Raw genomic sequence first — 14,587 nt, 5'->3', positions numbered from 1 at the left:
CTCTCTCATCGTGAAAGTGCATCGCGTGAAGTGAATGTTGTTGCAATGTGAATGTATGCGTTGTATTTTTCCCTTTATACTTGCTTTATACTTTTCAGCCATATTGAATTTTAACTACATGATTTATATTTAATAATACAAAGTGACAACTGTCTTTGTGAGAAACATTTTCCATTTGATACTGTTTTCTATTTTATTTTTTTTATAAGAGATTTCGAATCGTTTGTCGATTTGAATAGCATTTGTTTTAAGTTAATTGCATTTGCGACAACATTGAACAATTGAAATTTTTCATTAAAATCATTTGTACATTTTTCCAAATCGTTGTATTATCCTGTTCGAAAGAGAAAAAATATAATAAAAATATATATGGCACTAATGCATAAACAATCGCAGTCCATAAAATGTGTGACGTTTGTGTGGAATTTCTAAGCCTCCTCGTTTCTTGTGAGTAAAGTTTTATGAATTTATCAACGAAATTGAATGCATCCATGGAATATTGACCGATAGTCAAGTGATAATTTTTATTTTGTGACACGATCGAATTTCGCAATATTTTTGACATCAACGAAAAATTGTTGAAAACCAACAACAATGTTAATGAGATGTGTTTGACCATAGTGTAAATGAAATTGTAACCAGTGTCAAACCAATTGTTATGATTTAAAAATTGCCTTAAATAAACCATTCCTGGAATCGACATAAAAATGTTCATTTGAATTGCGATTTCGTTCGTTTTTTTTTTCGAAAGTTCCGATTTTTTTTTAAATCAATCTGTCGCTCGATTGCATTGTTGTCAATTTTATGGTGCCGTTCAATTCTGCTTGTACAAAATAATTACGATGAATTTTTGTGAATTATTTAAACATTTTTTAGACGAATCGAGAGTAAGTTGCATTGGACCGAAGCAGCCAAATCTCAGCAAACATGAAGTTGAAATTATTTTCGGATACATACAAACCTGGCAACAACGGTAAATATGTTGTTCAATAAAGAAGATTTTTTTTGTTGTGTTTCTTCATTTACATGCAAATGATAACATAATGGTTTTGAAAAATGTTTTTTTAATTACAGACAATGCATGTGCTGTTATCGCGATATCAAAAATTTTGAACGATTTCAGTTGGTTGTACAATCGATGATCTGTTTGTCAATAGTTCAACTGAAAAATATCGAAAAACTAGTTGTAGATCATAATAATAGGATATCATCACATCCGTCGCCATCAACGTCACAAAATCAAAATGCTCTATCAGCAAAGTCAGTCAGGGTAAGTTTTTCGAAGACAACAACAATAATTACCATGAAAAATTGCGAATGTCATATGTATAACGGTGTTTTGTGTGTGTGTATTTTCATTGATAGCCTCCTTTGCTTGAGACACCGCCACACTTGAAGCCAATCTTATTGAATTTCAGACCTGAATTGGATAAAACTCAAAATGAGGCTGTATCGTGTGATAAGCATGTGAAAGTTAATAGTGGCGATAGTGGCGATAGCGGCGGAGCTACTAACAATGAATTGGTTAAATCGAATGCGGATGCTCCGGTGGCGGCGAGTAACGATGATGCTAATTTTACGGTGAATACAACAGACAACGATAAAAAAGACGACAACGGCGACCATGACACCAAAAATGCTGCTGATAGTAGCACAGCTAAAAAATCATCGACAAATGCAACAGACGACGAAGAACCAAGCGGCAGTGATACAGCAAAAAAGGCTGACAGTCAAAACACAGACAAAAATGAAACAAACACAAACAGCAGCAGTAGCAGTAGCAGTAACAGTAGCAATAGTACTTCATCGATTTTAGCAAAAATCAATGAAACATGGACATTGCCCGAATTTGAAAGACTGCTGATATTGCTTGCCAAAGCATTTCTATTAAATTTTCCGCTGTACATTGCGTACAAACATGCTGTGCAACGTTTAGACGAAATTTCACCACAAGATGCACAAAATTTGAGCATTTATTGCGATTTACATGAAAACGAAATGCCCATTTATTTATTGCGAAATGTAACACTATTCTGTACAGCACATGGTTTCAATCATTTGAGTGATTGCTTTGATGTGCCACACTTGCCCGTATCGACAGCGCACGCAATAACAGCCGTTGTGTCAAATTTAAAATTGTGGCTAAATTATCGTAGTATCGTTACGTTATTTGTACCGATTCGTTCAAAAATCTTGCAGTACATGTGCAAATTGGCCGATCAAGACTTACGATCACCAGCTACGAAATCAATGGCTGACTTCATGTGGACCGCTATCAAAGATCCATTGGACACACAAATCACATTCGACACCGATGGTCTGGCATTGGCATTCAAATACTTTACATCGACAACGCTTACAATGCGTTTGGCTGGTATGGCACAAATCAACGCACATATTAATTTATTCAACGATATTTGTACATCGGAAACGGTAGCTGAAGTTGAAATTGTCGGTCAGAAATTATCCGATTGGCTCATCGAAAATAAAATCATAAACCATTTGTTCGGTCCAAATTTGCATGTTGAAGTGATCAAACAATCACCAATTGTGTTACGTTTTTTAGCGGTTGAAAATCAAATCACCGAAGAGCATTTGAATTTGATTTGGCAAGCGGCTCAACTAAAACATTGCTCAAAAGCTATTTACGATGTGTTGCCACCACTAGTTAAAAATTTATCACTACAACCAGCGCTTCACATGTATTCATTGCTGTGCCACTTGGATCCAAAAGAACATACCGAACAAAGCATATTCACCGCATCAACGTTGATCAAAATGATTTGGTTGCGTGATGGATCGCGTCAACAAATTGTCGATATGCCCAGTTCGGCTGCATTGCTTGCGGCAAATGTTGGCTCTAGTTCAGAAAATAGCGTTAGCATCGATGGCAGCAATAGCGATGAAGAGCATCCAGACGATGATAGTTCAGATGGCCATAAAAGTGCGATTGATATTGAAGTTGGCTCTGACTCCGGACCCACACCATGCAAACAACCAAGACATAAAAACTGCTGCGAAGAAACTACTGATGGTATGGCATTCATATCTATTTATTTTTAAACACAATTAATTAATTTTTTATTTTTCCATTTACAGACAGTAGTAAAATCGAAGACATCACTGATGAAAATGAGGCTGAAAACTTTGATGCGGCGTAAGTTATATAATATTTAAATATATATAAATCATTCCTAAATTCCCTTTCTCTCTGAATTGAAAATAATTGAAATTTTTTTATTTTTGGGTCTTTTAAAGTATAAGCCGTATAAATCGTAGATTAGTAGCACCCCTAAATGCAAGTAGTAGTGAAGATGGAATTGGCGAACCAGATGCTCATGCTCGTAAAAAAATTCGTAAACGTCGTAAGATGCGTGCCGTCATTTCGGCAAAATCTCAGCTGCAAGGAATCGAAGCAATTTCAGATGGTGACACTGACGAAGCGGTTGATATAAATGACAGTGATGACTGTAGTGAATCACAGATCCAATCAGCGATGCTGGGTCATTTGCATGCAAAAGCGCCATTCATTAACACGATGGCCAATAATCATTTGATTGGTATGTTAAGTGGAGGTGAAAATGATGGTAGTTATTCATCGCCGTTAAGTCAAAAATCCGGTAAAAATATGGCCGATTTTGATGATGATGATTCACCGTGCGAAGAAGAGCTCGCACAATTAGCGGCAAGTACACATTGTCTGGCTGCATTTGCCGCATCATCACGAAATATGACACAAAATGTGTTGAACAATGCATTGACTGCCAAATCATCGAGAAATTCATCGAGAACTACAACCGAAAATGTTCGAACAAATCTAATGACTGCCAATGAAGTATCACAACCATGCAATATTCTCTTATGGGATTTGCTTATGGATGACAAAATCGTAAGTTTGAATTAAGTTTTATTTAAATTATTTTTTGTCGGGTGAATTATTTTCGAAAATAAAAAATTCGAGTGTTAATACTTATATTGTTATGACATATTAACAGGGTCAACTCGGCGAATCTATGGCCATTGAAACCGAAAAGGCTCTTCGAGCTCTATTGTGCTTCAATACAGAGAAAAATATTCGTACAAAATTCATTGAAAGTTGTTTGCAAAATTTAGCAGCAAATCGTAGTGTTGTGGTGAGTTTGAGACTTTTGCCCAATTTATTGGCATCGTTTCAACAATTTCGCGCCATTGATACGCATCAAGTGACAATGTGGGCAGAACGAAATCATAAAATGATGTATCATTTCTTCAATAATTTGAAAGTGTACGCAAATCTAGTAAAAACTCCACAAAATGTGTTGCCTTTAAATCAAAATGGCCAAACAATGTATTCGCATATGACGCAGGTGCAAGTTCGTTTAGATTTTCTCACATCAATATTCAGCACAATTGGTTCGCCAGAAAATTTCCGCCTGAGTTTGGATCAAGTTGATCAGCTATGGTCATGGTTGGCAAACGATTGTGAATGTTCTGATTGTTTATTTGCCTGGTTGCAAGGACAAGCGAAAAATTCCGAACAACATGCCCTCGGAATTGAGGCGCTCCAACATCTCTATTTGAAAAAATTGCCCGAATTAAGACCCGAAGATATATCAATGGTTGGCTTAGGTCTGATTCAAACGCTGTGCAGTTTGGCACGTGTCGCCGCTCATTATGATGCAACACCGTCAGACTTATCGCTGGACGCCGTTGGAATGGGTCATTTATGGAAAATTGCACTACGAGCAACAAATACAGATGTATCTCTAGCGGCCATTCAATACATCAACTCCTATTACATGGGCCAACAATTGAAAATGGAGAAAGAGTTTGTCGCCCATTGTATGAACCATTTAAAACAAGCTTCCGAAGATTTAAATAGGTAAATTTTTTAAAATAATTTCGATCAATAGAAAAAATAAAACTAATTTTGGTCTCCAATTTTCATGTGCAGTAATCGATGCCAAGAGAAGGCTTTGATGTGTGTGCAACGAGCTTTGATGTTATTGAATACACATTTGGACACGTTTCGTCGACGATATGCATATCATTTGCGACGTTGGGCGTTAGAAGGAAAGGGTTTTGGTACACATAGTGCACTACGAAACGATGCAATTGGCCCATCAATTCGAATAATTCTACAGCCAGGTGGTCTACCCGATAAATCGGTATTGCACATGCATACCACTGACTTGGTGGCCGATCTAAAAGCTGAAATTGCAAAATGGTGGGAAGCATTGCAAGGTGGCGCCAAATCATCTGGTGTTGCTGCACCGGTACTAGGATTTTTATTAAGCGAAGGACCATTGAGAATAATAACACAAGGTCAAGAGATCACATCTGATTACGATGAACGAACAATTGCCGATGTTGGTTTCAAAGACAATCAAATGGTTTATGTTTCATTGGGCGGTCGAGGTGGTAGCAGACGTCGCGAAACATTCGATCATCCATCATTGCAGGCGGCTCCGCCAAAGGAGTGCTTGCCAACTGTGCTGCTGCTGCAACCGGATTATTTTGAAGAGCTTTTTAATTTGATGCAAAAATTGGGTGATATGCGTATTCTTGGTAAGAATGGTTCAATGCTTCCATATACGAAGGCACAATTGTTGTCACGACGCGTTTGGGATATACTTGCGCTATTGCCAACCAATCCAGATATTTTGGAGAATTTTAAGCGTCTTGGGGACACACTTTTGAATAACGAACATAGTTTACAACATGAAAATGTGGGCGTTGTAAAATCCAGCCAAATGGCAGAATCATGTGAGGTTCGTGAACAAATACAAAAACATTTAGATCCAAAAAATTTGCAAAAATTCATGTATTCATTGCACATTGTTGAGAGTTTGGTGAAATCAAAAAACACTGGTTGTTGTTCCACCAACGAAGCCAATGCAAGAGGTTTACAAGTAAAATGCAAATCGAAACAGACCTCACAAAAGAGTAATAAGAATGCAGATTCGGTGCTAATCACAAATAAAACTGCCGAAGGCAATGAAAATGTGGATCCACAAGTGAATTGCCGTAAACCGGAGCCACAAAAAGACGAACTAATCAAAAGCAAAGAAATCGAAAGCATTGAAATTGATCGATCGATGGAAATGGCAACATCTTTACAAACATCATCATCAACAACGGCAACAACAACACCACCAATAGCGGCACCATCTGCCAATGAAGTAAATCGAAGTACAGTTGCGACCACACATCAATGGTTTAACGGTTTTATTGCAAACGGCGGCCTTCGACATTTATTTGATATTTTTCTATCAGGTGTTTTACAAAGTGATCATAGTACGGAAAATGAATGGCGGACAGATTGTTTGGCAAGCTTATTACGAACGCTGTGCCTTTTAGGTGTAGAAGAGCTGAGACCAGAAAATGTAAGTCCTTTTTTATTGACTGTGAAAAAAAAAATATGTATGCATTTATTTGGTTTTAATTTGATGTTTTCATATTCCCTGGGTGTAGAATTTACTAACCGTACCAGCTATAAAGGATTGTATGATGCAATTGATGTCAGCGAAAGCGACATTGCATCGATTGGCATCGATTTTAAGTGATGCGAGTCGACCACCGAATCCACATCAATTCAAAACTGGTTTTTGGGGCCGAGCCCAGGTTATACATTACGCAATGAATTTGCTCGTTTGTTTGGTGCATTCATCAGCACAAGCACGTGAATATTTATGGGTTGAGCCCGATATTTGTGCATGGTTACAACGTTTTATTCTTGACGATCCAGAGCCAGCGGTACGACGAGAAGCATGCGCTGCATTGTATCGAATTTGCTTGGGAAATTCGGCTGCATACGATTCACTGATGGGACCAGTACTATCGCGTTTGATCAGCTTTTTACCGGTTGCCGAGAAAATGGTATCGCAAAGGGGCAAATCACTTAAAAATTACTTATTAATTATTATTGATTGTTTTACGATTATTTTTCGATTAGTTTCCGATTACTTATCGATTATTTTAAATTTTATTCTTTTCTTTTGTGATTCTCCCCTTAGGTATCGCAAACAGTGAATCCACATTTGATTGCCGATGATGGGAAGGATCCATATGGTCCAGCATGCCGTGATTATTTTTGGCTGTTGTGTCGCTTAGTTGATACTTTAACACCAGAAAGTTTAGATGAACCATCATCAGCGATTATTGACATTGAAGCGCTGTGCCGTCAAGTGTCGAACAGCATTATTAATCGAAAAATCATCGAAACACGTTTCAGTGGTCAAGACGATGGTTTAGTTGGATTATTGAATTTAATGACGAATTTAATCAAATATGATCCACCGTTTAAGTTTAGTTCCGACGCTGAAATATTCATAACACAAGTGTTTGATTGCCTCTTTGATTTGCCATCGCCGCAAAATCGGCAAAAACCAAAATGCAAAACACAATCATCACGAGCTGCTGCTTATGATTTGTTAGCCGAATTGTGCCGAAATGCACCAAACAACTTTAAAATTTTGCATAGCAAATTACTGAAGCAACATCAACCCGGGCCACATTCACCATATCCATGGGATTATTGGCCACGTGATGACGGCCGCTCTGAATGCGGTTATATTGGTTTAACGAATCTCGGTGCTACATGCTATATGGCATCGTGCATTCAACATTTATTTATGATGCCACAAGCACGAGAGGCCATACTTACCGTTGATCCAAAACAGTCACTCAAACATGCAACAACACTTCAAGAATTACAACGAATGTTTGCCTATCTTATGGAATCAGAACGAAAATCGTATAATCCACGTTCATTTTGTCGCGTCTATCAAATGGATCATCAACCATTGAATACGGGCGAACAAAAAGATATGGCCGAATTTTTCATCGATATGGTATCCAAATTGGAAGAAATGACACCCGAATTGAAAACGCTAATCAAACGATTGTTTTGTGGTACATTGAGTAATAATGTAGTTTCACTTGATTGCGGTCATGTGAGTCGAACACAAGAAGAATTTTATACGGTTCGTTGTCAAGTGGCGCAAATGCGCGATTTACATGAATCATTGGCCGAAGTAACGGTTAAAGATACATTGGAAGGTGACAATATGTATACATGTGATCAATGTGGACGAAAGGTTCGTGCCGAAAAAAGAGCTTGCTTCAAGAAATTACCCGAAATATTGTGTTTCAATACAATGCGTTATAGTAAGTGTTGTTGTTACAAGATGAATTTATTCACGTATTGTCATAAAATTAATTTTGTTCGTTTTTCTCTCTCTCTCTCTATTTCAGCTTTTAATATGTTGACAATGCAAAAAGAGAAGGTAAATACACATTTTTCATTTCCAATGAAATTGGATATGTCCGGTTATGTGGAAAAGTCATTGTTGCCACAACAATATCAGGAATCAAAAACTGATCAAACCGAATCGACTAAACGAAATGACGAGAAATGCACAAATGAACAACAAGATATGGAGAAAATGGAAGTGGATGGTGCTGGTGCCAATGCTTCGGTTTTATGTTTGGATGATGGTTTAAACGACCAATACGAATACAGTTTGATTGGTGTGACTGTCCACACTGGCAATGCCGATGGTGGTCATTACTATAGTTTTATTAAAGAACGCAATGGTCCACATCCACATGGTCCGGATCGTTGGTTTTTGTTCAATGATGCTGAAGTAAAACAATTCGATCCATCTCAAATCGAAGCCGAATGCTTTGGCGGTGAAATGACGAGCAAAACATATGACACAGTAACGGAAAAATATTTAGATTTCAGTTTTGAAAAAACCAATTCGGCCTATATGCTATTCTATGAGCGTGTACCATCACATCAATCGTCAAATGAAGCACATTCAGATCATGGTTCGTTTGATGAGAATGTTAAAATTGATGATTCATACGAACAAGCATGTTGTTCAACAACAACGCCGGTGCAACCAACAACAGCTACCACTCCACCATCGATGAACAAAACACACGGTGATTTTAATAAAATGAACGAAACATTCGAGAATTCGGTGATATCGACAAGCTTAGACGAAAAAATCGACGAACCAACATCCACAATAAATCCACCACCATCACCACCAGCCACTGATTCAATAACAGAGGATTTAGCGGTAGAGCATAATAAATGTGATATAGATACTAAGAGTGGTAGTGATTGCAATGAAAATGCGGATAAAACAATCGATGCTAATAACAAAACAATAGCATTTGCTGCGTCAACAAGCTCAACGAAAAAGACGACGACTACGACGACCACAACACCGATAACAACACCATTCAGACATTTGCTGAACAAAGAACTCGAAGAATGGATTTGGGAAGACAATCGCTACTTTCTGCAGGATCGAAATATTTTCGAACATACGTATTTCAAGTAAGCAATATTTCTTAAGTGTAACTTCTCTCACATTACTACGAACTCATAAATTCAACAATGCACGTGTTATTTTTATTTCAATAGTTTTATGTGGCAAATATGCGGAAGTATTCCACAGTCATTATTGCACAAAACTGATGTTACATGTATAGCGGCTCAATTATCAGTATCGTTTTTTATTGAGACTTTTATTCATGCTAAGGAAAAGGTATAAATTGAAAGAAAAAAATAATGTCGAATATCTGGTCATCGTTGATTTTAACGATTATTATTTTATTTTTTTATTTTTGGTGCTTTGCCAATAGCCGACCATGGTTCTATGGGTCGAATTGTTAACGAAGCAATTCAATGGTAATCATTATAATATTAAACATTTTCGATTATTTTCCGATTACTTATCGATTATTTTAAATTTTATTCTTTTCTTTTGTGATTCTTCCCTTAGGTAATCAGGAAGCTTGTGAATGGTTTTTAACGCATATGTCAACGGAATTTTGGTGGCCGGTGCAAATTCTCATCAAATGTCCAAATCAAATGGTGCGACAAATGTTTCAGCGTTTAGTCATTCATGTAATACAACGATTGCGTCAATCCCACTGTAATTTGTATTTGAAATCGGAAACGGATGCCGAAGGTCGTGAAATTGTTGGCGATGCATCGTGTGTTACGCGATTTGTAAAATCGTTAATAACAATCATGGAACATGGTGCAAAAGCTCATTTACGTCATTTGTCTGAATTTTTTGGTTTGCTTTATGAATTCTCACGTATGGGTGAAGAGGAAACATTATTTTTGCTCAAAATCAATGTGATACGCAGTGTGGCCGACTTTTATTTGGGTCATAAAACACAAGATTGCGTAAGTTTTTTGCATTTCGATTGGACTTCATTGAAGACAAATATTTGTAACATTTTTTTTGTTGTTGCCTTTTTTCTTTATAGATTGATGTTGGTTCTGATAATGACGATAATTCATCGGATGAAACATTATCGATTGATAAAACAAGACCAGCGTCACTCGATAAAATGATAGCTTTAGTGGCAACATTGGTGGAACGTTCAAGGGGACCAGATCTTCGGCTTCAATTGTCTCCAAGGGATTATAATGCGATTGCTGGCGGCAAGGTAAACAATTTTAAACCAAAAACAGTCTATCACATCAATGTGCAGTTGTGCACACATTAAAATTAATCGTCGTTTTATTCTCTCTTGAAATGTGCAGGGATTTCCGTTTTTATACCAACAAATTAAGGATAACATAAATCCACATCAAACACGACATTTGATACATGCTTTGTGTCGATGGGACGAACGTTTGGCAAGTCAAATAATTTCAATGCTATTTACATCGGTTACACGGCACATTGAATTGTGCGGTCCATTTTTCAAATTGCTAACATTGTTAACGGAATCGTCGGGCGGACCATCGGGTTTGCCATGTTTTTCTCAATTGGTTTTGTCACGAGTTTGGGATGCTGCTGAATTTTGTCCACAATCAGCGCTCGATTGGTTAGCCGTACAAGCACCAAGAAATAAAATCGCACATGCATGGATTTTACAATCAGCCGAAAGCTGGGTTGAACAGTTCCTTCTAGCCCATAATAATGCCAAAGTGCGAAATGGTACGAAAGACACGTTTATTTTACGTTTAAAACGATTGTTAAGCAAATTAAAAAAATATATATATGAAAAAATCAATTTCGTTTTTCAGCTGCCGCTTATCTTCTGGTGTCGTTGGTTTCATCACAATCCTTCCGCACAAACTATCGTGCCGCTTCATTAAAATTACAAGTGCATACATCTCATCGTGATCTCAGTGACGAGGCTACGCTAATATTGCATACCATTTTGAATTTATTGCTCCGCTTACTGCGACCAGCCAGAGTTTATACCGATATATTGGTGCATGGACCAAGTAAATTGTCAGCCTATTTTGGCCTAATGACCTATTGTATGGTATCAAAAACCGAAAAACTTATGGTAAGCTCTAAAAATAACGAACGCATAGTTAGTAACAGTAAAGTGATGATCGTTTTTATTTTCGTTTTTTCTACTTTAGTTAACACCATACATTCGAACTCTATGGGATCTATTTCATCCACGTTTGTCAGAGCCAAGTGTTCCTGCTCACCATAATAAACAAGCTCTTCTTGCATTTTGGTATCATGCAACAAATGATTGCCCCGAAAATGCACAAGCCGTCGCAAATTGCCCCGAGATAACCCGAAATATTGCATTTAATTATATTTTGTAAGTAAAGCATCATTCAATTGAACACAGGTTGAAAAACTGGTTAATGACATCGAATGTCATTTCAACGCAACCATTGACCATTATTTATTTATTTATTTTTCTTTTGGCTCCAATCAAATCATATTGAAATTTTAATTGTAATTTTTATGAATTTTATCATTTCAGAGCTGATCATGATGATGTCGATATTGTAGCCTATAATCGTGCTATGTTACCTGCATATTATGGTTTGTTGCGTTTGTGTTGTCAACAAAGTAGATCGTTGACACGACAATTGGCCGCCCATCAAAATTTACAATGGGCATTCAAAAATATAACACCGCATCCAACGCAATATGCAATGGCCGTTGATGAGCTTTTTTCATTGATGAATCTATTTGCGGCTCGCCATCCAGACGATACTGAAGCTGAACAACGTGAAATTGCGACATTCCGTAGAACAACATTGTCTGCATACTTAACGGGTATCGATGCTCGCGTCTCATGGGGAACATTGATAGCAGCATTACGAATTTTGGTGGATAACGATGATGATCGATTGTTTGTTGTTTATAATGGTGGCATTGCAATGTGTTTTGAAGCATTGATAACCTTACATTCCATGTATCATGAAGCAACGGCATGTCATGTGTCGGGCGATTTGCAGGAATTGTTAACCGAATTGGCATTGCTTGTAAAAGCATTGCGAATAAATGCACGCGAACAGAAAAAACGACCGCCACAAAGTGCGCTCAAACATTTACCGGACGCTGTACGACGTTTGGCCACATTACTTAATACACACAATCCACCACAAATGCGTAGTTTGGCTTTGGACGTTCTCACCGAATTGGTACGAAATCCGAATCTCGAGGTGGTTGTCATTTTGTGTCCATTACTATTGACATGTCATATGCAAGCACAAGACTCACCAAATATTATCGGACCGATTGGACCATATTTTCCACGTCGTAGCAGTGTCAAAGCACAATACAATAACATAGTTAAAAATCATCCACGACCACCGCGTTCAATGAGTTCAATGGTTCAAATGAGCATACCTCAATCGCAAATCATACAACGTGGCATTGACAAAGAATTTGATTGTGGATTGGACGCATTCTATCGACCGTATCACGATTTCTTGGATGTTATGATGCGAATGGCTGTCAATATGAACACACTTAATGAATCATTGGTTAATCTTCATTGTTTGGCTGGTATCGAGGGAGCCACCATGCATTTTAACCTGTTTCCGAGATTTTGGGTTGGCATTTACAACAATAAAACTACACACAAGTACGTTGTGATTTGAGTTTTTTTTATTCAAAAATTTTAAAATATTTTTCTACAACATTTATTCAATAATAACAATTTATGGTTACAGATGGGTCGAATTACTAATATCGAATTCAAATCTCATCGATTACATGTACGCAATTTTACGTGAAAAACGTGTTTCACTCAATGATCCAGTCATATTGACATTCATTGAAATGTACTTCCCAAAGGTAAATAGCTGGATTTGAAACGAAAAAAAAAACTTAACCCGAGTGACTTATGATTAATCTAACTTGCAGGTTTCTCTTCTACATATCGATCGCTTGATTGAGTCCATATGCCAAACGTTACTTACAAAGGAAAATTATGAAGAGATTTGCGGTGATTTGCTTGCACTATGTGTAATTACTCAAAAAGGAGTTCGGATACCTTCATTCACATTACGTGAAATGAAACGATGCTTACAAGCATTTTATTCACGTTTCAAAGATAAACTATCGCCTTTAGACGGTATGCAAAGAGACATTATTTATTTCAATTTATATTTTTTATCAAACAATATCAAAATAAATCAATCTATGTTATCTTTGTACACACAGATGAAGATTCCACTCCGCCACCAATGAAAAAGCAACGAAAATCATCATCGTCGGACAGTGATTTCTATGAAACACAATCGTCGGCAAACAAAACAAACGAGAGCAAAAGTGATGATCAAACAACAGCGTCCACATCATTAACAACATCAACACCCTTATCTGATGAAAAAGACACATCGTTAAAATCCGAAAGCACCGAAAACACCGATGATCAACCGCAAGATGATGAAATGAATGGTAAAAAGATGGTCATCGAACAGCAACAACGGTCAAAACCAAATCTATCCACATCGCCAACGAGCTTATCAAATTCATCGTCGGTATCAACTGGATCATCGCCCGACTCGCATGCATTGGCAATAAACACTTCCACCGAACATGAGCAAAGTCTCGAAGAACGTAAAATATTGCGAAAAATTGATTATCATTTGATGGATATTTTTCAGCATTTGGAAGAATTGGAAATTGAGACTGCCGAATCTGAATCTGGTTCAAGTCGATATAATACAACACTACCGAAAAATAATTGCACCATCAGCGACACAAGTAACACTAGCGATAACATTACATCAACTAGTCACAAAATATCATCAACGGCAAGCTCAATTGCTGACGATGACATCGGAACTGAACCAGGTCCTGGCCCATCACAATAGCACACCACCTTCTTCTGCCGCAAAATATTGTCCATATCTAAGGAATACATAAAATAAATACACAAAATACGATTTTCAATGTAGGATGGATACAAAAATTGAAATATGAAAAAAAAGCAAACAAAACTTTTTTCCGCTTGAAAAAAATACAACACAATGAAAACCAAACAAACAGAAATATAACTGAACTATTGAATCTTGATTTAAAAGGAAAAGAATAGAAAAAATGGACGGAGGCCGATAAATAAGACAAAAAACAACAACAAAACATAACACACAAAGTAAGCGATAAACGGAAATGGTAAAAAAAAACATAAACATAAGAATAAAAACTTTGTTCATTGTTTCTCTTTTTAAAAAAACACAAAATGTTGATTATTGTCAAAAGTATATCTATCGATATTATTTATTTTTTTCTTTGAAAATGCAAATTATATTTTCTTTTGAATTGATTACTGCGAATAAAATTATAACTTGAATAAA

At 36.9% G+C, this 14,587-nt stretch overlaps 1 protein-coding gene across 1 annotated transcript; it reads left to right on the top strand.

Annotated features, from left to right (window-relative positions):
• Positions 1 to 226: 226 nt before the first annotated feature.
• Positions 227 to 14,583, top strand: LOC116337737 (ubiquitin carboxyl-terminal hydrolase puf). The gene is made up of 22 exons (XM_031762574.1): positions 227 to 447; positions 877 to 973; positions 1,075 to 1,270; positions 1,366 to 3,034; positions 3,100 to 3,157; positions 3,259 to 3,889; positions 3,996 to 4,861; positions 4,934 to 6,365; positions 6,454 to 6,858; positions 6,996 to 8,148; positions 8,236 to 9,334; positions 9,422 to 9,545; positions 9,643 to 9,688; positions 9,783 to 10,195; positions 10,279 to 10,461; positions 10,559 to 10,958; positions 11,048 to 11,316; positions 11,396 to 11,586; positions 11,755 to 12,867; positions 12,956 to 13,079; positions 13,149 to 13,359; positions 13,449 to 14,583. Exons 1-22 carry the CDS (start codon positions 405 to 407, stop codon positions 14,102 to 14,104), a joined length of 11,379 nt encoding a protein of 3,792 aa, XP_031618434.1. The 5' UTR covers positions 227 to 404; the 3' UTR covers positions 14,105 to 14,583.
• The last annotated feature ends 4 nt before the right edge of the window (positions 14,584 to 14,587 follow it).

The sequence above is a fragment of the Contarinia nasturtii genome, unplaced genomic scaffold, assembly GCF_009176525.2.
Source record: "Contarinia nasturtii isolate CC-2019 unplaced genomic scaffold, AAFC_CNas_1.1 Cnas_scaffold_285, whole genome shotgun sequence".
Lineage (NCBI taxonomy): Eukaryota > Metazoa > Arthropoda > Insecta > Diptera > Cecidomyiidae > Contarinia > Contarinia nasturtii.
This window is presented reverse-complemented; position numbering and strand designations above follow the sequence as displayed.

Excerpts from the sequence above, each read along its gene's own strand:
- LOC116337737 (XM_031762574.1), top strand. The coding sequence starts at position 405 with ATGTGTGACGTTTGTGTGGAATTTCTAAGCCTCCTCGTTTCTT. Across the intron at positions 3,158-3,258 it reads GCTGAAAACTTTGATGCGGC|TATAAGCCGTATAAATCGTA; the intron begins GTAAGTTATATA and ends GGTCTTTTAAAG. Across the intron at positions 9,335-9,421 it reads TTCGAACATACGTATTTCAA|TTTTATGTGGCAAATATGCG; the intron begins GTAAGCAATATT and ends TTATTTCAATAG.